The sequence below is a fragment of the Aspergillus tanneri genome (assembly GCF_003426965.1).
Source record: "Aspergillus tanneri strain NIH1004 chromosome Unknown AapTan_6_pilon_pilon_pilon, whole genome shotgun sequence".
NCBI lineage: Eukaryota > Fungi > Ascomycota > Eurotiomycetes > Eurotiales > Aspergillaceae > Aspergillus > Aspergillus tanneri.
Window position 1 is genome coordinate 3,653,239 of NW_022984633.1, and position 23,919 is coordinate 3,677,157.

General features: G+C 45.3%; 6 protein-coding genes across 6 annotated transcripts; 2 read left to right on the forward strand and 4 right to left on the reverse strand.

Moving 5' to 3' along the window:
- Positions 1-696: 696 nt before the first annotated feature.
- Positions 697-4,576, reverse strand: ATNIH1004_009220 (uncharacterized protein; the record flags this gene model as incomplete). The annotated part of the gene is made up of 3 exons (XM_033573818.1): positions 697-876; positions 3,831-4,440; positions 4,491-4,576. The coding sequence occupies 3 exons, from the start codon at positions 4,574-4,576 to the stop codon at positions 697-699; spliced, it is 876 nt and encodes a 291-aa protein (XP_033424370.1).
- An 840-nt stretch (positions 4,577-5,416) lies between these two features.
- On the forward strand, positions 5,417-6,010 carry ATNIH1004_009221 (uncharacterized protein; the record flags this gene model as incomplete). The annotated part of the gene is made up of 1 exon (XM_033573819.1): positions 5,417-6,010. The coding sequence occupies one exon, from the start codon at positions 5,417-5,419 to the stop codon at positions 6,008-6,010; it is 594 nt and encodes a 197-aa protein (XP_033424371.1).
- Positions 6,011-10,214: 4,204 nt separating this feature from the next.
- Positions 10,215-11,606, reverse strand: ATNIH1004_009222 (uncharacterized protein; the record flags this gene model as incomplete). Its single annotated transcript, XM_033573820.1, has 1 exon — positions 10,215-11,606. The coding sequence occupies one exon, from the start codon at positions 11,604-11,606 to the stop codon at positions 10,215-10,217; it is 1,392 nt and encodes a 463-aa protein (XP_033424372.1).
- Positions 11,607-11,945: 339 nt separating this feature from the next.
- Positions 11,946-14,858, reverse strand: ATNIH1004_009223 (uncharacterized protein; the record flags this gene model as incomplete). The annotated part of the gene is made up of 4 exons (XM_033573821.1): positions 11,946-12,520; positions 12,570-12,942; positions 13,002-13,247; positions 14,727-14,858. The coding sequence occupies 4 exons, from the start codon at positions 14,856-14,858 to the stop codon at positions 11,946-11,948; spliced, it is 1,326 nt and encodes a 441-aa protein (XP_033424373.1).
- A 2,076-nt stretch (positions 14,859-16,934) lies between these two features.
- On the forward strand, positions 16,935-18,251 carry ATNIH1004_009224 (phosphatase PAP2 family protein; the record flags this gene model as incomplete). The annotated part of the gene is made up of 3 exons (XM_033573822.1): positions 16,935-17,021; positions 17,085-17,590; positions 17,645-18,251. 3 exons carry the CDS (start codon positions 16,935-16,937, stop codon positions 18,249-18,251), a joined length of 1,200 nt encoding a protein of 399 aa, XP_033424374.1.
- Positions 18,252-22,294: 4,043 nt separating this feature from the next.
- ATNIH1004_009225 (uncharacterized protein) lies at positions 22,295-23,249 on the reverse strand (the record flags this gene model as incomplete). The annotated part of the gene is made up of 4 exons (XM_033573823.1): positions 22,295-22,611; positions 22,673-22,939; positions 23,002-23,076; positions 23,141-23,249. The coding sequence occupies 4 exons, from the start codon at positions 23,247-23,249 to the stop codon at positions 22,295-22,297; spliced, it is 768 nt and encodes a 255-aa protein (XP_033424375.1).
- Between the last annotated feature and the right edge of the window lie 670 nt (positions 23,250-23,919).

Genomic DNA, 23,919 nt, shown 5'->3' on the forward strand with positions numbered 1-23,919 from the left:
GCTGATGGTAGAAGATAATACCAAATGAAACGTGGAGCTGCTTAGACATGACAAATTTAACAAATTCGTCTACATTGTCAAATACATTGGCGCTTGGTGCTTGACCAGGGTACTTCTTAGCCTCGCTCCACTCGTAATAGTGGCGTGGCCGAAATTTTCTCTCTAGACGTCAGGAAAGAGGCTGCGGGCGGCGAGAATGTAGATATTGACTGTAGCTTCGTCAAGTGCATCCCAGCTCCACGTGTCGTCATGTTGGCAGTGCTGGCCCAATTCGTGCCAGACTATCCACGACTGGCGAAGCTGAATCTTATTCCAAATATGATGACGATAAAATGACGGGATGGCCGCATTAGCCGCAGGCGGCTCGGTCCGTCTTTCAAGTCGGGCGCTGTGGTGTTAATGGCGCTGATGCTATCTTGGGCGGAGATGTTTTCCTTATACCTGTCGGACAGTTGCTGCCTGGACATATTTATTTTGTTCTACAAAGAATTTCGCGTCCGCCGCCAGGTTACGCGCAGTATGGCATTCCCGTCCTTTTTACTGCTCACACCCTACCGGAACAACTGGAAATGGCTGCGCCGCATCCCCCGAACCAAGAGTAACCTATACAGGTGGAGAGCTCTGAGAGGCGGCGTTGGCGTAGTGGACGTAGAGGATCCCACCGAACGCATTTGACACCGCGTTGTTCCCGTTAGTCTACGGCTTAGACGGCTGCAGCTCAATTCGCATTAGATCATTATGGTCCGACGGGACCACCAAAGCCGGAGTACCGACCAGGATCTGGTGTTTCGGCCCAGTCTCCTTCACGCCGGAAAAGTTCACGGTGAGTGAGGTGTTGGGGTTCAGGTAGAACCCGTCGGCTGAAAGTCGGCCCAACTGAACAGCTGTTTCAATCGAAGGCGCTCATGCTCTGCGATTGGAGCAGCATACATAGTGATGTCATACAGCAGTGGAAACTTGGACCCAGCATTTGCTTATACGTCGGAGGAGCGCGCTTGTCGCAGATATGAGTGTATGTCTTGGAATCTGATAATATGAGGCCTGACTGTACCACGTATGAGGTCAAGTTCAGTGGGAGCACAGTTTTCGCTCTATCGAGGGAGCCTCGTGTCTCTGTACAAGCCAGGCCCCGCAATATCCCATACACTCTAGATCTTTTTAAGACCCTTAGCTATCCCTAGGCAAGAATCGTCAACTTTAGAGATTGGAAATTATGCTGATCTAAGCCCTGTGACGTGAGAATGAGTTTGGCCGCCGTGTGAGGACCCTTATTTCGAGCCTCGGGCCTGACAGCCTGTTCATGGGTTAGATAGAAAGCCTTGTACCCCTGACCACTTTTCAACTTTACATTCGCTATCTCGTAATTAGCAATTGTGGTCCCGACCGCCGATAGCACGTATAATATGGCCTTGCTCGGCTATGTACTCGGCCTCGCCTCGGCCACCATTTCTGAACTCCGACTTGGCCGCTTGCCTATCCTCCACCACCGATTAAATCCATCTTACTCGCCTCCATAGGCACGCATACATCAGCTAGCATAGCGGAAGAAGTACGAGGATCCACTAGGGAATTCCTCCCATTGGGGACCTAAGACAGAAGAAGACATACCCCAGTATAGAGGGTAGCCAAGTATAATGCATTGACCTATTTGCTGCAGTAAACTGCGAACATCCCTAATTACTGTGGTGATCTGCACTGAGACTGCTAGGAGGAAAGGGTGGCGTAAAGTAACCTAGAGTGCAAATCAAATAACGATCTTGCTGTTAGGCAATTAAATTGTGATATTCAGTATTTATGAGGCTTAGGGCGGAGGCTACGTAAACTGCAGCAAGGCCAGTTCAGCGTTATATATATGATTGACAGATAATCCAAGTTCCAAGCCCAAGAGCATGTTAACAACCATATACCTGCCATTCTTCGAATTCCAACATGTCATTGACGGCGGCCATGCGCTACATGCCACGTCATGTTTGTTCCACAGGCTATCTAGTTAATATTTCATATTGAGGATATCGGTGTGGCACAGGTTGTACGAAAGTCATGAACGTCAATGCCAAGATTCATGAAAAACCGAGCATATGACCGCTATGTTTGTTATTAGTCGCCCCAGAGTCCGCTTGTGGAGATTTGGATAAACTCAGGCAACAGATGCAGTATTACTCGGTGAAATTGATGCAAGCATACCGCCAACAGGTGACCTTTTCATGAGAGTCTATGAGAGTCATCATGATTCATGATGAAATCTTCCATTAGCTGTCGTAGTTAGATCCTAATTCGGTTCCTAGGAATTGTAAGTTGAGTATGGTCGATTGAGTATGGTCGAAGAATAGGGAGGTGTGCTCCTACGTATTAGCCCGTTGAGCGCAGCGTTGAATGGCTGAATGACCATCTTACCAATATCATTCTTAATGAAAGAAGCTGTTTACCTTAGTGTTACAGATACAGGTCCAGAAAGTCAAGCACCACCTATGGCTGTGTCTTCTATTAAAAGGGTATAAGTGCGGCTAGAAAGCAGACGTGGGAGCAAAAACCAAATAGATCGCGAGTGATCATAGTTCAACTTCTGCTTGCTATGGTGGTCTTCTGTAGCCTTGTATACATAAGTACGTAGCCCAAAGGTAGTTTGGAGCCTTAGTGTGCGTATTGAAGTAGATCAGAAAGTTAAGTACAGATCTTGGTCTATATAACAATTCATGGCTTTGAAACGATACGGAATCCAAAGAGAATTTAAAAATAGAGTGTGGAGAATTCAACTTAGAACGTGATTTAATTGGAAGAGCATATGTGTGCGTGCATGAGAATAGTGTCCATATTGTTGGGTGGCTAAGTTGGTCATGACCTGAAAATTTTATTCCTTAAGATACATTTTAAAGAGACAATGAAACGGATAAATGGGGACTTTGGTGACTTCCACATCATCCAAGTACGCCTCCAAGAAGACCATTTGAAGAGGAAAGTAAGTCCCTGATTTGTCTGAGATAGTCGGGTTCCACACTTGTCTATGAAAATCTCATATGAAATAGTTCCCGTACCTGAGATGGCAGTGGAGTGACAAGCTGGAAATGAAGGAGTTTTCAAAAATTAAGGCACATTAAACCTGAAGTGCAGTGGATGCTGTAAGATAAGACAGCACTCGAAAATAACGTGCAATTCTCACACATGTAGGGAGTTTCCCCTTCTGCTCACTTCATGCCTTCCCAATAGCGATGCCTCGAGGCCTCGTGTGCAGCGATTAGTTTAGCATTGTTCAGCTGGGTGTTGTCTGTAAAGCTATCGAGTTGTACCCGTATCATGAAGTCTGGCAGGTCACTCTCTCGGACATACCACCGGCTAAGGAACATAATTATCATAGATAAGAACTGCAATGTCTGGGTGGGCCAATGCATACGTGATATTCCAATACTTTGTAATATGAACCCACAGGCAGTTATAAATATAAAAAGATATGCATGTTGAGCTGATGGATATACTCCAGGACACCGATGGACAGAGAGGAGTGCCTTGTCGATCCTTTTACCAATGATATGGCCCTCGGTGCGTAAGGTGTCATCTTTCCGCTGTATCCATACAGCCATGGCTGGCTTCTCCGATGCTTGTTTTGTAGGCTTCCAGATGTCCACATGCACAGCTCTGTTTATTACCCAAGCTGTGTAAAAAATACCAGTCTCCAAGAGGAGAGTTCCTAAAGCAACAAATACAAATGCGATTATGCGACCAGAAAGGGGCTTTGCGTGGAAAAATATAGTAAAAAGTGGCTGGTAGAAACTTGTAAGCCCTGCCAGAGCTACTATGCTGCACTGGCACATGCATCCAAGAGTAGCTAGTATTACCGCTTTCGTTGCTTCGTTGTACTGTGCCAGATTAAGTAAGAGATTAGGTGGAAGATTTTGCTCCGTGTCGTCTTGCCATGTTTTGTCACGTTGGCTTCGGCAAGTTGATTTTTCATGTGTTATAAGTGTGCTGTCTAGAACTGCATGAGCAGAGTAGCCGGGATTGATAATCTTCGTATACAGAAGACATGATTTACCTTTTATTTGAAGACCCCCAGAGATCCACTTTAGGGACGATGAAGGGTAAAATCCCGTGTCGTCAAGTATATATTCTCTCACCGGTGAACTATTTGCGATAGTCTTTTCTACCTTGCGGCCATTCCATACCTCACAGACATTTTTCGAAGTAGAAGCGAGGAAGTCCCTTTCCACCAGATTATAAGACTTCTCTAAAGCGGCAAATTGCGCATCAGTCCCAAAGGAGAACCTTGCACCAGTCTCCGCACACTTTGGCACTGGAGCGAACTTGGACATTTCATAAAGCCGATAAAGTGCTTTTGCAGCATACGGTACACCAGTTGGGACCATAGCAAAGGCAATCCAGTCGCAGAAATGTACAGACTGGGACAGGTATTCATTTGTGAAGCCCTCTCCAAGGAGAGCAAAGAACCTATCTACAGTTAGAACAAGCAAATACCATACTTCGGTAGTTCCAATCACGGTGTAAGCCCTGAAAGGAGATTAACACTTATCGGATCTCCATGCTCCACGACTTTCGGTTCTCTAGGCAGGAGTATTGGTGCCATAGCCTTTAAAGTATACCTTATTGTAAGCAGCGGCGGGTGGGTGGAGATTTTGCGTAAATTACTTGCTTTTCAGCCTGACACTCATCATTGCATCCAATGCATCTTAAGAATAGCTAGCTAGGCCTACTCCATTCTTTTGCTCCAGAAACGAGATTGAAGTCCAACGTCTACTATTGCATCATGGACCAGAATTTAAGGTTCGTTACTATCACTTAAACAGCTCAGTATCATTGGTTGGATGAGACAAATTTGAAGTCATTCTTATAAAGTCTTTAGTGCGCTTGCATCGATGACTGAGTGGGTTGGTGTGGATTTTAAATTTAGGTCGCCGCTATCCTTGTCCAAGAGTCGAACACACTAACGCCTAGGTGCAACATCAGCCACCGACAACATAATGGGGTAGCGTTATTTCATTATGATCTGCAATCAGCTCACAAGAGATACTTAAACGCGGATCAATGAATTTAGAACTCCAGTTCATGAGAAATCTGTCCATCTACGGCTTCGGATGGACGAATGACAGAAGTTGATTCCTTGATTTGTTGCGGCTGTGGGAATTTGTATTCCGTGTTCGGAAATAGATAGGTTTCTCCACCATCCACTAACTTCTCAGAGACGTCATGCGGAAGATTATCCACCACGCAGTCCGTCATGGGTGTACGGAAAATCAGTAGCTACAGCTAGAAAATGTAATAGCACCACAGGGTATCTTTCCGCGCAACGGAAGTCAGGGATATATGGTTCTTGAACTCTCGTCTCTACTCTACAATATCTAAACAATTTATTCTTATTATATTCCTTTCTTTTCGTTTAATTCTATTTTGACGTCCGTTCAACCAAATGGCAGCCCAGTCAAACCCGCCAAGAATCATATCCATTGTCGGCGCCTACGCTGAGGGTGACACCGGAGATGTTGTTACTGGCGGAGTGCTGGATGTCAAGGGTAAAAACTCTATGTTTGAGAAAATGGAGTACTTTAGAGAACACAAAGATGAACTACGCAAATTACTTATATATGAGCCACGAGGACGGCCGACTATGTTTATTAACGTACTTCTCCCGCCTTGTGCCCCTGAGGCCGATGCTGGCTTTATTATTATAGGGTCTGAAAAATACCCGCCTATGTCTGGTTCCAACTTGACTTGCGTGGTGACCGTCTTGATAGAGACTGGGATGATACCATTTAAAAAGGGAGATCGACCTTTAAAACTTGACACGCCCGCTGGTCTGATTACAGCTACTGCACATTGCGACGACAGAAAATGCACAAGTGTATCTTTTGAAAATGTGCCATCATTTTCTTTCGGTGAATACAATATCCAATTTCGTCACAAACTGGTTAATGTCGATATCGCTTACGGAGGCGTGATATATGCCATGGTGGATGCTCGTACTATTAGTGCTATTTTGGATGATAACCACGCAAATGAGTAAGCATGGATAATCGCTTATTTTTCAGATAAAATGTTCTGTGTTATCTAACTATCTTTGTTTCCAGCCTAGTGAGAATAGGATTGGAACTTAAGGGAGGGATAGACGATGCAATAGAGAGAGGAATAATCCCAAAGCCTATCCATCCCCAGAATAAGAAAATTGCAGGCGTTGGCATCGTGATGTTGTACATGGATGATGTTGAATCTGGCGTCGGGCATATCACATCATCCCTTAGTGCATCTATCTTACCTCCTGGCCGAATTGACCGTAGTCCAGGCGGTACCGGCACTTCAGCTCGTATGGCTGCCCTATATGCCAAGGGTAAGTTAGGTAAAAAATTTAGCCACCGAACTTACTTAGGCACGTCATTTATGGGGCAAAATAATGGTAGCGCTGGTCAAGTTGGCGAGTTTAATGCTATAAAGACGACAATTACAGGGAGAGGATGGATAACAGGCTTTCGACAGGTGGCTGTTGATCCCACCGATCCGAATCCTAATGGATTCACGGTAGGGGACATATGGCCTCCGAGAAGTAATAAATAATGTAGAAAATTGAATTCGTTTGAACTCCATGTCTCAAGGATTTTTATAATACCATTTATGAGGCTCAGCTTCTATTATAAACAAGGTTACCTTATCGGTGAAATGTTATCTACTGTCAAGGAGCTGCAACGTCCTTGGGACGGCAAAAGGTCGTGGTAATGCGTGATGGTTTTGTTGCTGTTTCTTGTTGGAAGGGTTTGTGATGGTCTTTGTCTCGAAGCAGAACAGCCTGTAATAAGATTAGGGGTACAATGACCAAGCATTTTGAGATGCACCCGTATGAGGACTGTGAACACGCATTTGACAAAACGTACGTGGAAGGGTCTCCCCGGCAAAAGCGGAAAATGACCTGTATGAAAAGGCTGCCTTGTTCCTGATCCAGTGATTAGTCCAGTGCAGGGCTATTGGATGTTGCTTCAATTCTAGGACTACTTCGTGTTTGTTTTCTTCGCAATGCCGGGAAACCGTACAAGACTGGCGAAAGTTTTCATATGCTATATTTGTTATCCAGAAAGCATGCCACACTTTAATAATGTTTGATAATATTGGCAGTAGAGTAAACATAGTTAAACATCGTAGTGTGTTTTGCGCCTTTTCTAACCACCCAGTTGCTAATGTGCCTTAACTCAGAAATAGGGGTGTCTGTATAAACAGCTCTACTCAACTTTTACCCTATTATAGTACACTTGGCACTAAAAGGTGATTGGTTTAACTGGCAGTTTAGTATCCAACTCTAATTAATGCTGTAGCATCACTCCTTTATATTTATAATTCAATATAGACAGATTGGGCAAAAAGGTGAATCCAAGATGGCGGCAGACTCGTCGCTCTGCCCGCTTGGCAACCGGACGGTCAGAGAAGGGGAGTAATCAAAAGTCCGCACAAACTAAGTCGCCTTGGCCTCGAGAGGACTAGTTCTGTGTCTACAACAGGGTCCTGAGGAAAAGGTGCCTGCTTATATTATCGAATACAAGGCGCCTCATGAACTCTCCCCTGCTCACATCAAGGTTGGGCTTCAGGATATAGAGCTGGATTGGGTGGTCCACTACCAGGAGGAGGAAACACCGGAAGACATCTGTCGACGTGTTCTAGCGGCAGTTATTACCCAACCGATTTCTGTTAGATATACGGCTAGCCCCGAAGAGGAAATAAAGTACGATTGGTAAAAAGGTCTTATTTGAATGAATTGAGCTGGTTTTGGGCTCTTCTTGATTATTCTTCTTATTCTTGATTGATCATTTTGTTGTGTGCTCCGCGGGGGTTTTACCCCGATCTAGTCACATGATTCTGGTCCACCAACAGCCATATTATTTGACAGTTACTTATAATACCAATATATTGTCAAATAATATGGCTGTTGGTGGACCAGAATCATGTGACTAGATCGGGGTAAAACCCCCGCGGAGCACAACAAAATAATAATGAAGAGAATATAATCAAGAAGAGCCCAACCAGCTCAATTCATTCAAATAAGACCTTTTTACCGACCGTACTCTATTTCCTCTTCGGGACTAGCCGTATATCTGACAGTTAACATTGCTAGTTTCCACGTGGCTATAATAGCATGCTGGAAATATCCGGGATATATGTCTTGGCCAAACCGTAGGCATTCATGAAAGTCGAATTTTTTTTATCTACCTGTTTGCCCTGTGCGCCAAATTTGCGGGGAAACAAACTATTACCTCCCCGTTGCTAATGACTTCCGGGAAATGCCATGATCTCAAGTCTGGCAAGTTTTCCACTGCTTTCGGCAGCCTGTCCGGTCAGCGCGACCAGTGAACACATAGGGAACACCAGAGACTAGGAGATTGATCTCAGCTCGCAAATCATATTCGTGAAACATTTTCAGATCTTGTTGGGAGGCTCAGCATCAGTATCACGTCTCATCGGTGTCATGGAAGCAGGATGTTTTTTCTTGGGAGCGCCTCTGGCGGATGACCGCAAAGGGACGCTTGCATTACGCCGTGCCTGAACCAATGCAGGTATCATGACAAACTCTGCTCTCAATCTGTAGTACTGTTCATTGTTCCAGTCGTATCCAGCATCTTCTAAGGCTCTAAAATATTTCAATATTTCATCGGAGATGGAATGGGGTGAAGTGCCATCTTGGAGACGATGAGGTATCGCAGCCTCTTCAAGGTTAAATATTCATCTCTGCCAGCTTCACCAGCGACTCGGTAGACCTTGTTGGACTCTCCCAATAGAAAATTAGCCAAATCAAGTGGTGTCGCTATCTGGCTTTTTGCCAACCGACAGATCTGCTCAATAATATAGCCACGGTTGAATTTGGCAGTCTTTGGGATTGTCGCAGCTTTCTGTCTGATCTTTGTAACTTGGTGTGCCGAATCAATGTCAACCTTGAAGACATCCAGACGTTAACTCTCTGAGACTCTTGTCGGAGGGTAGGGGAACTCTCATGCAGGTGAGAATAATTTTTTGGCCTCCAGTTTCACTTTTAATCAGTTCAATGAGCTGCGCTCCTGTTAAAAGTCTTGGGCCTGTCCAGAGGAGTCAATAATTGGGCCAATACGATGAGCGAGAACGAAGAAGCAAACACAGAGAAACCACCCGCTTGTCTGAGATCTTGAGGCAAATGTTGACATCCATATTTAAGGCGCTGATGGAGATAGTATCAAACAATTCCAGTAATTGGTCAAGCCTAGATGAGGACTGCCTAAAAGCTGGCTCTGGAAGTCAGATAGGGCAGCTGTGACATGCCGGGCCACACGGCAAACGTATCAAGTCGGCTGTAATGGACGAATAGACGTATCAGTGAAATGAAATAAGACCCGCGACAAAAAAAAAGAGGCTTTGCTAGGAAGCTTGTCAGTTTCAGCATGAGGCCAAAAAGACGTGAACACTGTGACTTTTGCCTGCGCTAGTCCTAATCGAAATTGACGTGACACACCTGCCAAAGTTGAGCGGATCGTTTCCTGGCTATACCGAGGCGGTTCGTCGGTTGTCATAGATATGTAATATCACGTGTGGATTGATGGCAAGGCTCAACTTCAGTATACTATTGAACAGACCGAGGTTAGAAATACAGCCACAGGCTGAATGGACTCAAGGGCCCTCGACCTACTTATTATTAATACAACCAGCCTAACTTCGGATCTCTACTTTCCTACATGTCCCGCAGCACCACCTGGTGCTCCTGGTACTACTTGCTATAGAGGGAGCACCTATATCACCACCACCTAGTCCAAGACCCGTTTCACAATTATATTGGAGCGTAGGGCCCCCGGATTTATGTGGCTTAAGTACAGCTAAGCGGACGGGAAGCCCTGTTTTCCACACCCTCTTCTGGTATTTGTCTAGACAAAGCATAATTATAACTAAATTTTTTGTAGACGAATCCTTACGACGTCGTGAGTAATACTCGATTATATGTCATCCCTTACCAATGGATTCTAACAAGTAAGTGCATAGTAGCTCTATACTAACCTCTACAGCTCCTGGTTTTCTTTTCTCTTTCTTCTACTATGCACTGGATGCCTTTAGCCCTCCTTTGCATGTGGGTAGGTATTCATTCTAACTCATACTGAATGATGGCTGCATCGCAATCATACTCGTAAAGCCGGCATATAGAAGCCTTCTACCAATGGAACTCCATCCAAATATGAATTATAATTATAGTATTAATCCATCAATGCCTGACATCAAGCAGCAATAACCGATGGCAACAACGCTGCGGTAAAGTTCCACACTGTTGCAGAATTGTATGAACTGACAGCTGCTCCGGTATACCAAGTGTTACGATAACCCTGCAGGGCATTCAGATCCCGATAAAAATACTTACTGATTTCCTCTGATTGGACCACCAATTCAAACGGGGTATGACTATTAAAAGCCAAGAAGCGTGGCACGGTAGTAGCATTTGCGTGCATTAGGGACTGTAGCCGACGTATTATGGACGTGACATCGGCCTTCACAACGGCCTCCTCTAACGGGTATGGACTTCCATACCAAACACGGAATATTCCTGGTACATTGGTCTCGGTGACTTGGTAGGGCGCGGGTAGCTCAGGGATGTTGGAAGTCGTCCAGGCATTAGCGTTGCGGAATCGATACCCAGAAGGCAGCCCAGTGTTGCTGACTAGCATGACGTAGTAAGCGCTGTATTCCCACCGTGAAAAGAGGTTGGATTCCCGTTTGGTCAGGTCGAATGGCTCCATGTTGTCCAAGAGGGGCGGTATGCTAACGAGTAGCTTTGAGGCTAGGATAAGTTTGCACGCAGAAGGAGTCTGTACAACTAGTTTTACTCCGGTGCTGCTCTCTGGCCGGTAGGCAGCAATAACTCGTGAAGAGAAGAGGATATCCTTTCCAAGATATGCTAATGCCTTTGTGTAGATCTCCCCGTTGTTTGGATGGCCTTTGACATTTCCTCCTTTTACGGCGTCGGTGAGTGACTCGTGGAACTCCTTGAAAACATTGACAGTTGGCTGATCTAGGATGTTCGATAGTCCTTGAGAACCGTAGTAGATATTGTATCCAATATCGTTCAAGTTATATTTAGCAACGAACTCCGAGAATGGAGATAGAAGATCCGGTGGGACGGGATATGGCAGATCCCAACTGTATTTTAGGTATGGGTATTTCCGAAGCTGCTCGATATAGGCCGTAAAGTCGCGGCTGGAATGAACAATAACTTGCTCCCCGGTTTGGAAGTCGGCGTACATGTCAGTAAGCTGCACACCGGTGTATTGGGTAACTGGGACGTCCAAATATGCAAGGTAATCGCGTGTTACCGATGTGTTCCAGAACGCCTGGGCGCCGTAGTCGATCGTGTTCCCGGTTGCCGGGTTGGTATACGTGCGAGTATGGCCTCCAAGGAGAGCCTCCTTCTCCACGAGCACGACTCTCTGCCCAAGCCTGCGGAGATTAATGGCGGCGTATGTGCCAGATGCGCCACCGCCTATCACTACAATATCACGAGTAATAACATCCTCTCTGTTATAATGGCTAGGTTCGAATGTATCTTTGACTTGTTCAGGTTGGCTGGTGCAATGAGCCAGACTCATATATAGGGAAAATGCAATAAGCAAGTTCATCGTAACCGAGCTTTGAACTGGGGCTATAGTACCAGACTGCGTTCGTACGAAGACGCTGTTGTAGCCGCAAGGAACTTTATATACGTAGTTCTAACGTAACGTACCACCGAGCGGTGCAGAACACCGAGTGACACAACTCTGTATTGATTCTCCATACAAATTAGCACTTACAATCTCAATATCTCAATAGTTAAGAGATATCTTAGAAGTTAGGGTTTAAAGTATAGACAGTAGAATAAGTAGATCATTTTAAAAAAAATTTTAATTTATCTTCTCGCTTCTTCTCAAATAAGTTATAATAATAATAGATCTATAGAAATCGACTCTCCCAGGATTTTGCTAAAGCTTTGTGGCCTGCCAGAACTGTGCCTGGTATGCGTTCTTACTTAATCCTCTCCCATTGCGGCCGTATGCCACTTCCAGTCCTCTCACTGGGCTGTCAGTGAGGGTAATATCTCCGCAGGATGGGTCTGTTTCTTCAAATTGAAACCCAATCTTCTCGCTCAGGGCTATTATCTCGTCCAGTGATAGCTGAAGAAACGGCGCTGAGCCATACAGCAACGGCCCCAGATTAATCCATCGACCTCCTGGACGGAGTAGTTGGTGGATGGTCTCGAAGTAAGAGACCAAATTGCGCGCAGTATCAATAAAAAACAGCGTGACAATCATGTCATATTTTCCAGTATCCTCCGCAAACACCGTAGTAAAATCACCTTCCACAAGCAGAACCGACGATGGATCAATCACCCGATCGGGAAATGCCACAGAGCGCTGGAGATCTCTTGTCGTGGCATGATGCGACCACCAGTCGATGTACGGGTGGAAAGCCTCACTGTTTGGAGTGGAAATGCTGGACATATATCTGTATACTAGGTTCATATAAGCGGACCATTCATTCATGGTGACCTCAAAGCCTGTATTTGTTAGCATATGATAGCTCCGATATCCAAGGGGACTTCCCACCCCTAAGCCCATCAATCTCATGCGCCAGTCTTCCAACCCCGGCACCAGGAACTAGCACTCGCAGCGGCTGCTCGCTCGTTCGAGGGATGCGTTCCAGAGTGCTTAGAACACACGGGAATGCCTCCTGTCTCTCTTCGGAACCCTCTTCTGCCCAGTCGCGGACAAAATGTTTCATTGCCTGCGATACGCTGGTCCTGTCGGTGGCCTGGCCTTCTTGTTCTTGTTGGCGGATGAATTCATCCAACTCTGACCGAGAGACGTTATAAAACTGTAGGCCTTGGGTGACAATTGCCTTTGCTAGTTGCTCATTTATTTCAAGGAGATGTTCAACAGCGTTGAGTTTCCGCGTGTAGTGGACCGTTGATTCGACCAACTATTTCAATTTTTCAGTCAGCCCTTTGGATTTGATGGTATCGATTATTGGTTACATACCGATCGCTGTCGCTTAGAGACTTGTTTATATAAGTCCCTCCATCGCTTCGTCTCCACCAAATTCCTCTCCTTGTACTTAGTGAATCCATGCAGCGCTGTTAACAGCCGCTGTCGAGGATGGACTGAATCCCATTTACCGCGGGAACGCTGCAGGCGATGCTGTAGACGAATGTGCTCCTCTTCGTGTCGGGGTGATGACACAGTATCCAGCAGGGTAATGTTTGTAACGAACACTTGAGTAACTTGCTATTGAAAGTCAATATAGTACTACTGGAGCGATGGAGCGATGGAAGAACACTTGCCTCCAGGCGAGAAGAGAAATCGATAGCGTGCTTTGCCCAAACCAGGGACGTTAGCAATAGTATTATCCAGCGCAGCATACCGTATGTCAATCCCAGTATAATGCTGCATGGAAAGAAATATATCCAGTCATGTGGGATCAATTAAAAGATGGTTAAATTAGCAGCGGAACCACAGGGTCCTCATGAAACTCCAAGGTACTTGCCAAGTCAAGTCCAGGGTCAATGATGCCAAGGATGATATATCAAAGAGGAACTACATAGATGTAGTATCTTCCAAGGCGGTATTAAATAATAGCCATGGCAACCTTCCACTTTCCTGACGTGGAATTATTGGCCTTACACTATCGCTAAGACAATAATGAAGATAGCTGAAGCTCCATTTATTTCTCAGGCAATTATTGATGAGACATCTTGCAATGCTACAGCAAGCCAATACCCGATGGATATGATAAAAAAAATCATGAATTAGTAACATGGGCGAAGCCTTTCATTCTCCGAGGAATCGCTGTCTTCATTGAGACAGCTAATCTGGGTAGCTCTTGATGTAGTCACAGGGTTGTTTTATCACACTAAATACAATGGATCACAGGTTATATCTTCTACTATTGAAAGGTTGGATGATGTTTCCAAGTCCAATGACAAGAATGAGAATATGTCAACTCCCTTGTCTAGATTTGTGTGGGATTCAAATGCATGCATCCTTGGCGGAAATATGGTCTTGAGTTGAGACAGACCCAATAAATATAAAAATAAAAATAAATAACCAAATAAAAAAAATACTGAACCTCGGTGCAAACTGTACGAGAAATCAAATAAACGACAAGGAAGGCTTCGGCCACAGTGCACAGCCTCCGTCACACAGTTGTACCAAGTTTGGACTAATAGTTAATTACGGCTTAAAATAGGGTACTCTGTGTTAGGGACCTACCATATTCGGTATGGTCACGTGGCCTCACTTAGTCACCCATCTAGATAGTCAGCTCGCCCGAGCTCCTGAATTGAAGAGAATTGTGCCTCGCGAACACTCTGTAATGGTCACGTGATTGTATAATTTTAAGAAAGAGCCATTCATAATCGACAGCCTAAGACATGAAATAGACAGCTCACGTGCTTTGTGTCCATCCTGTCGTTGTCACAGGGGGGTGTGCGCTGTGGGCGTAGAACATAATACCTCGTTTATTTTCGACACTGTCCAGATATACAATGGGTTCTGATAATTCTGGGTGGTGGTAGAACTTTAAAAAATTGATTATTTCAATCTACACAAACAAGCCTATTCAAAGCAGATCTGCATAATGATCGCGTTCTAAGATTAAATGGATGGTTGAAGGATCAGATAGGGCTTAGTTCAACCAATATTTGCAGTGGGCTCGTATCAGATAGAATTGACATTGATGGTGGACCATTTATCTACCAATCATACGGCTCTACCATTTTTGCGGGCTCGGTGCTCGGAAGTCGGTGTCAAAAATTCCGGAACTTCCGTCATAGGCTTGGAGTTTCCAACGATTGGTTCGACGGGAACTCTTTCGACCATCAGTCGGGGAACATGCATAATCAAGGTTGAGTTAGGCTATTATTTCAAATCCGGTAGGCTTGCGGATTTGCCGGAATAGAAAGCACGCCATCGTCTTGACACCCCAGATAAACAGGCCAGGTCCACTAGTAGAAATGCGATAACGTGCCATTCAGCCACAGACGTAGTCCCTGAGGAATTGTTATGCTATCCACTCAGTAATAATGTACACTAATTGTGCATCTAACATTGCTAAGACCGTCCGTAAATCTCATTTCAGTCAGGCAATGAATGTCGACGTACTCCTTCTAGGTTCGATTCTGTCGATAGCCCCTCTTGGGTATAATTGGGACTCAGGTACGGAGTACTGGTAACTGAGGTATTATATGTCGTATCTTTGTTCTTTGTTGAGGCTATACGGACCAAAGGCACGTGCCGTCTTGCCCCGACTGAAATAATTTCAAGATATAACTACTTGACGTAAACGATCGGGGTTTACGAAAGAAGGGTATAATTTACGCCATATGTTGACTGGACACGGACGCTGACATCTGTAGTTCATGGTACCCAATTATAAACTGTTTATATACATGCATGCAGTCTTAGAAATGTGCCCATGAAAAAGGATAGGAGTCAAAGTTTAAAAGTACTGAACGGAACTGGGCCAAGAACTCAAAGCCTTCCAAAATAGGGTATATCAAGACATTCAAGGTTAAAACTTCGGTCTCCTGTCTGCCGCATTTGATTATGAATCCAAGAGCTATAGTCTTCAAATCAGCATTTCACTGGAGGTAAGAGCATCGCATGAACGAAACGAGACTTCCAAGTCATAACAGAGGTACTCTGTAGAAAGAAAGGGGTGAAGACCTCGAGTTCGTGTATCCATAAGATATCCTGAGGGGCTATGGAATAGGAGAAGGCGGTTCGAGAACAGGGCTACCCAACCTTCCTACTTAATTGAGCAGTACTTTCCCGCCCCCTCAATGTTCCAACAAGGAGAGAGTGGAAGAATCCAGGCAAGTGCAGATATGCTTCCATGTTCCAAGGTATTACGGAGTGGTACAGAGTGGAGTCAGTGCTCCGTCCATACTCCGATAATGATCGCAGAGGGGCCGTGTACCGCCTAGTACTCCGTACGACGTATTGTAAGAATAATCAAACCCAAGACGGAGAATCTGAAATCCTGGCTCTGCCCCTTGACAGGGTCGTGTTTTTATCAAGTCAAGAGACTATTGGCCCGCCCCGTATCCAGATTCCAAAAGCAGGATGGAGATATGCGGATCTATTCCCAACGCGGCCACAACTGACTAAGGTCGGTATAGCGGTAATGTACCGTTTTTTTTGGTATCTGGTTTTTACCGAAAGAGGCAGGCAAGGGGTTACCTAGGTGTCCATGGCAGGCGCTCAGGGGCTAAAAGCTCGTATTGAAGCGATACACATTGCTTCGATCTGAATTGGGAGCTGTGAGCAGCGGCGGGAGGAAAGTGGCCCGTGAGTGATATTATGAGCTACCGAGTCAGGTTGGGCAAGATGAATAGGCGGTGATGGCCTCCGTACTGCGTATTCGCTTTCGCATCTGGAAGTGATAGATGTGGTGATCCGACCAATCCCAATGGTGCCGAAAGGAGGACAGTGGGGCCACAAAATCTGTTCAAGGGGGAGCCAAAGGAATGTCTCAACAAATATTAACATCGAACTCCTCAAAATGGTTCTTAAAGGAAGTGCTTCCGAGGATGAATATTAATTTCCATTTTCATCCGTACTGTATACGAAACCTACTTACATGTACTGTGGGACCTCGGAGCCTCGTCGAACGGTACAGGGCATTTGAGTATATTTTCCACATCCTTCCGGTCCCGTCAGGCTTTTTGGCATTTGCTCAGACCAAGCCCTCAGATTCAGCCTCCTGGAGCAGACATACTTTCTGGAATGAACTGAAACTAAAAGTGGATCCTTCCTCGAATAAACGGGCCGAAATTATTACGTATCATCGTTGCGCTCGCCTATCCTCTAGTCCCTTCCAAGGTCAGGCTGGGAAACGTCCCTTTGTCTTAAATCTGTTTCTGGTGCTTCTTCTTTCAACAACCCTCGACCACCTCGATTACGAATCCCAAGATGGCGACTACAGCACTGGAGTCGCAAGCTCAGCAGCCTGATCTAGGCAAGCCACAGTTCGCGTCTCACACATGGCTCGAACCAATTGTAAGTCGTGTGCCTGTATCCTCACCGCGCTTTCACTGTCACGTGCTAATCGTCAGTCCGCAGGTTGTCGTGGGGATAATGATTGGGTCTCTAATTGTCAATCGCCGCAGAAACTATAGCATACTGGGGAGGAAATCGTCAGGATTGAATGACACATACCCCGATGAGGATGAGGATACATATGGAGGTAACGGCCAGTATTCGAGAACGCAGAGCGTATGTGGGATCACGTTCAAGACACCAGATTCATCCCGATGGGCGCACCACATCCACAGCCGGATAATCCAGAAATATCCGTTCCTAGTCGAAATGTTCTACTGGGCTGTGAACTTTTTATTTTATTCCTTCACGAAAGCCATCGCACAGTGGCTATCACCCGCTGAGATCGGCGTTGTTCAGGTTGCGCAAAACCACGCCATCGATATCCTTAACTTCGAGCACAAGTCCTTCTTCAGCTTCCTTTTCATCGAAGAGTCGGAATTCCAATCGTTCTTTATGACCAACCACCCGTCCATCATGACTTTCTTCAACCGCATTTATTCGCTCGTCCACATTCCCGGAACTGTTTTGTAGGTTAATCACATTGGTCTGTCGGGATGAATGGCACGTTTATACAAGTCTAGGTTTCTCTCATGGTACTACTACGCGGCGGAAGACCACAACGCCTTCGCCGTGGCACGACGGACTATGACCCTAGGTAATTTTGCGGCGTTTATGATCTTTTGTTTCTACCCTTGCATGCCACCGCGAATGCTTCCCGAAGCCTATCATTTCTACGATACTGTCCGCCAGGACCACGCCGAGAGTGTCTGGGTAGGCGGGCAATCCATCAACCAGCTCGCCGCCATGCCCAGTCTTCACTTCACCTACGCCTTTGTCATTGGATGCACGTTTCTCTACCATTCCGGTATCCTGCCTAAGTTCTGTGGCCGACCCGCGAGGAAGTCCCTCTTCAAACAGATCTTGTACATCACGCTTGCGATCGTTTATCCACTACTAGTCCTCGGTGTTATTGTCGCCACTGCAAACCACTACTGGTCAGATGCCTTGGTAGCGATGTTCTCCGTCGCCATATGCTTCCTTGGGAATCGGGTTCTGTTGCTATTGCTTCCCGTCGAGTATTTGGTTTGTTGGGCACTACGGCTAGCCAAGCCGAAGCCCACCACTGGATACCGGTCTCTCAGCAAATACCATTCGAGACAGGATGACGTCCAGTATAATCCTGTATAGGCTTCTAGGCCGATCTACTTGAGGCTTCTATCCTAGTCGCTGATCGGTCAGGCAATAGATATAGCGGTTTCTGCATGGTTTCTGCATTGCATACGATCTGACTTTTGGATATATCCGAGCCTGGATGTTATCTCATGTCAGCTGGCATATCCGGTTTACATTTGCATCATATATACCCTCATTTTCTTGCAGAAAACAGCATTCTTTATGCTATCGTATAGCTCTATGCGGCCGATCCAAAACAATACCCTGGGAGGCACGGCCTATACATATAATAATAGGATTCGAACCAGCGCTAGTTTGTGTATAATATATTATTCTATGATCATGAAACAAGACTTGCGCGGACTTTTACCCAATCGGGAAATTGGAATATACCACGTGACATCACCAAGCGTCAGGAAAGATATGTTGAAAATCCCATAACTTCACTGAAGCCCGGATTTTTGGTTGGTCGAATGGTTTGTCTTGACAGGATATGTTTGCGCAGCTTCCGGGGCCGAGCGTCCGCATCGGGTTCATGTGTTCGTCGTGCCTTCGTACCACATGTGATCCCCAACGTCATACAAAGCACAGAGAGGTCCAGGGATTTCGTCACTTCAACTATATAGATATCGGGCCTCCAACCAAGGTCAATAATGTAACTTTGTTTAACAGCGGAATCGAATCGGGTGTTTACGGGACTGCCAAGTCTGTCATAATATGCATTTTTCAGGAGTTAGTTACTGTGATGTCATTGAGACCTGTCAATGTGAAATACAAGGAGCCCATGTATCGGTGAATACAAACAAAATATGCTGATTTAAGTGACGAATGAAATTATATAAATATCTGAGGCTTCCTTGTATGAGGTCAGATGTCTCTTGCTGTACTCTATGCTTTATCTTAGAAAATCGAAGCTTTCCAATTACAAGTGTTTCGAGGCAAGATCTATCACATGATGCCGCTCAAGATTTATATTTTATAAATAAACAGGCCTAGCAGAGATCGATCCAATGCAGATGCATCAGCGGGGCAGTAGGTCCTTAGAAGGACTAGGCCGACTATATTATGATGGGGTGATACCCCTTTGTTGCTTCACTGCAGGTTCATGATGAGCTTATACCTTAATCGTGCTCAGTTTGATAACCTAGGCGCTCAGTTAAGTATTACTGATGCTCAAAAGGCTGCTAATGCAATTCTTAAACGAGGCCATACCGATCTGTTAAAATCACCACCAAAATTCTCCAAGACTGGGGTTATCGCTTCCTACGACGGAATCCACAGTATACCAAGGAAAGCGGCGTGTAGTTGAGATGAATCGACGCGAGGCAGAGAACATTGAAGATATTCTGCAGTGGTACAATTAGTTGCAAATCAAATCGAGGCTTTCAATATTGAAGATAAAAATATCTGGAATTTTGATGAAACGGGCTTCCCGTATTGGCCAGGGACGCATTGAATAAGTCATTACTAAGTATCCAAAGCGCAATAACGCTATTGCAAGCGCGTCATTGCGGATACTGGTAAGCGCAATTAAGTGTGTTAGTTCTACATGTAACTTAATTCCACCGGTGTTGATCATGCCAGGCAAGGTCCGGCTAGAGGATTGGCATACACAAACCAATCTTCCAGATGACTATATTCCTAAAGCCTCTGAATCATGCTATACAAGTGATAAAGTTGCATATCTTTGGATTCATCATTTTAACCAGCATACTGCAGGAAGCAAGCGACAGAAAGAGAGATATCGCCTTCTTCTTACGGATAACAATAAATCTCATGTCACTATGGATTTTGTACAATTCTGTCAATATTATAGAATTATTTTTTACTTTTTCCACCGCATTTGACGCAATTGACTGCAACCACTTGATTCCGTTGCCTTTCACCAGCTTAAAGATTGGCATGCCACCGCAGTCAACACCATTTCCCGCATAAATGGCAAGAAATATGACAAATTAGAATTCCTATATGATATTGATGACATCCGGAAGCGAGCTTTTAATGCCCCGTACAATCCGTGCGGGCTGGCGGGAGGTAGGGGTCGGCCACGGAATCCCAGGCCAACCCACCACTGCAGAATAAAGTGGAAACACCTAAAACACTGCATCCAATTCGTCATCAAATTACTTTAGTACGATCCACTAAAAGGAGCTTTCTCCTACAATTGATCATATCTTGCGTGGTGCTTTATCCAATGCAGAAGAAGATGCCACGTACACGGCGGTATGGGACGAAAATTTAGAGACGTAAAAACGACCGTCTATTTCAACCACGCGATCCCGCCGGCAGGTCAAACAAGATTTAGCAATTTCGGCGCCAAATTGACGAGAGAAAAGCAAAGGAAATACGGTCTCGTTGGAGAGCTATGCAGAAAGAAAATTGCAAGGGTGCGGAAGCTCTTATGAAGCAAATTAGTCAAGATATCGGTAAATCGCTCACACAATCTTCTGAGGAGCCAGGAAATAAGTCAACTGAAGCGCCTCTTTATAGATATTCAAGAGGATCGTGGTATATCTTCGCCATTTTTATATTAGGCAATATTCGTTGATTTTTTTTTCAATATGTATATATACATATTGCGTTGAAGTGTAGCCGACAGCAATATCTAGCCATAGATAGTAGTATAATTCTGTGGTAGATTCAACTGGGGTTACATGCCGGGCGGGGTTACCGCATTTACAGGGCCCCTAAGTACGCTACGTTCATTAAAGCGGTGACATCAAGAAGGGAACAGTCGCAGAGGCTCTAGAAAATCAGGTCCGTAGGAATATATATATACAAAATCATGACCCATAAACGTGCCATACAATTAACGCCCTTCTACTGCTAAGACTGCTCCAAATGTTTGCACCTCCTCACAAACCTGCGACTTCTCCTACGCATGAAAAGCATGCTCCCCCCCTTTCTTTCTTTTTTAATTCAAGTTACATCACTATTAGTTTGATAAAATTTTAAGGTTCACCTCAAGATACTCCCTTCTGCGATCGAGCGGTACGAAAATAAGTCCGCGTGGGACTCCCGACTTGATATAGCACTGATGGCTGCCCCGGGAGAAAACCCGCTCGTGTGCCTTGATATCTCCGATGCTCATTTAAAACCCCTCCGTCACTTGTGGAATCACGTCTCTCTCGCGTCCAGTTCATGCATATTACCATCATGTCCCAGTTCATGCGGTCTCTCTCGCCCGGCCAACTCTGGTGTCAGTTGTGTATCTGCCAATTCTCCTCGTCCCAAAGAGCTTTCATATTTAATTTTCATCCTCCCTGGGCTGTTGTGCGCAGCATGAAGCTTCCGCCTGTACAGATACACTAAGACTACAACAGTTAACGCTAGACCTGTAACACCTCCAACTACTCCACCCACAATGGCTCCGACGTCCCTCTTCTGCCCAAGTTCACTGTCCGAATAAAACGTGGGGGACGGACTCGGTGAAAAACTCTGGAGAAAAATATGTTCCAAAGCCGGATCCACCCAGGCTGACGGATATGGTGAGGATTCAATATCTTTTTCCGTCACAGATGGAATTGAATATGTGAATAAAGAGGGCTGTACTCAACTCAGCAATTCCATAGGTTTATCTGTGTCGGATATGCACTTACGTCAAAAGTAGTTGGCTCATTTTCCGATTGGGCATCATAAACAAATGCAGGCATCGTGTAGCACCCGGCGTCTGCAGTATCAGACCAAGCCAGTCGTCCACCGACTCCGAATATCTGTCTGCCGTATGCTTCGCAGGAGAGTGTCATTCGGCCTTCATGGAGACCTCCTGCTCGGAACCATTTGAACGAGGGAATAGAGAGGTAGGATCTACAGCACGAGTTAAAAAGGTAATTATTCACTGAAAGAGCATACCTACACATCAGAATAAACTTCTCGCGTCTCAAAATTGGCACCTCCTATGACGTATATCTGGTAGGAAGACGAGGATACATCGTGTTGTACAACTGCACAGAACTGTGTTCTTGCCGCTGCAACGGCCCCAGATGTTGTCTGGTTGTGCCATTTATCTGAAGCAATATCATATACTTGGACATAGTTCCAGCTATTCTGTACAGCATTTAGAACGTGTTTTTGCCCATAGGTTCGTGAGGAGTTACCGGTGTATACGTCAGGTCGACGCCAGTTTTATCAGAGGGTACTTCACCACCCATGAATACCAAGATACCCAATTCCCCAACGGGTATGTATACCAGAGCGCCCTGCTGAACCGGGTTAGATAGGGCACTGACTTCTGTGACTTGGCCTGTGGTAGTATTAAGTTTAATCATTTTATCTAAATAGTGCAGAGATTCGTCTGTAATGGTCTCCGTTGTATCACTGGATTGATATCCACCCAGCCAGAAGGCACTTTGGATAGCAGGGGCATTCACATAAGCTGTTGGTACGGTTAGGTTTACTTGCACATGGTTGTAAGAATCGCTCAAATATTTACGCACCCCCTCCTAAACGACGCACAGCAATAATACCAGTCTGTTGAAGGCTCCATGACCTTGTTTGAGGTTTATATGTCCAGATCCCATTGTCTGAGGACGTATTGCGTATACCACGGCCTCCATAAGCAAAAAGGGTGGCATTATCCTGACTGGACCATAGTGCCTGGTCTTTCAGTTTAGGGATATTAGACGGGACCAAGCTCATCTTATAATGGGACCCATTGTTGACATAGAATTCCTGAGTGAGGTCCAACTGGACGAGATAGTTGTCTTTGGATACAGCATCAGCTGACGCGTTTTGAAAGTCGACGGGATTACTGTTATATCCTTACTCGACGCATCGCCATCGCCTGGAATAAGTCCTCCATCCAGGTCGATAAGATAGAGAATATCGTTTGCAACGGAAGCTGGGCGATTTATTAGCCATGGATTCCCAAAATAATCAAAACGCAATATGATACAATGTCTTACTTCCAAACTTGTAACTCCGACAGAATCCATCAGATAAATCTGCTAGTGCTCCCGCTGCGCACTGAACTCGGACCAGCAGAAGAATGATGAATAAAGCACTTTTCGCCATGCCAGTGACTAGTGCAAAATTATGATTTTGCTACTTATGGAAACCCCAGGGCATTACGGAACTAAAGGGAAAAGGGGGCAAAATGGGAGGGGAAAATGGGCTGAGATTTAAAGGGCGGCTGGACGGGGTGCCGTAGCCCTAGCTTGTAGTTCTTTTAGTGTCAAATCATGATCCAGTAATGGATGTTAAATATGCGCCTAGCGTTAGCGGGCGGCTATAGCGTAAGTACATAAAACATTTGTACAACAGAGTACTCGCTCCAGGACTGAATCGAGCATGTGGACAAAATTCGTAATCTTGTAAAATTTCATTTGGCAATGTGTAATTAAATTTACCTGTGCGATTTTCTTAGCGTAATTATGTGATAGAGGCTCTAGCTTAGGAGGTCTAGGCTAAGTGCGATAAAGAAGGATAAGGAGCAATCTGGAGAGGAAAAAGGAATCGCATATTGATGTGACTCAGGGCCCAGGGGGGAAGAAGGCAGGAAGCTCATCGGACAGCCAAGCAACCAATTGCCTAATATAGGGAACGATATATTGATATCCTAGACCACGATAACTACCATACTTGGATGGTTGACTCGCGCCCTCTCTAGAATACAGAAGAAGGGATAAAGTACTCGGGGTGGTGAACCCCGCATATTAGGCAACCACCTAAGATGCAGATCATT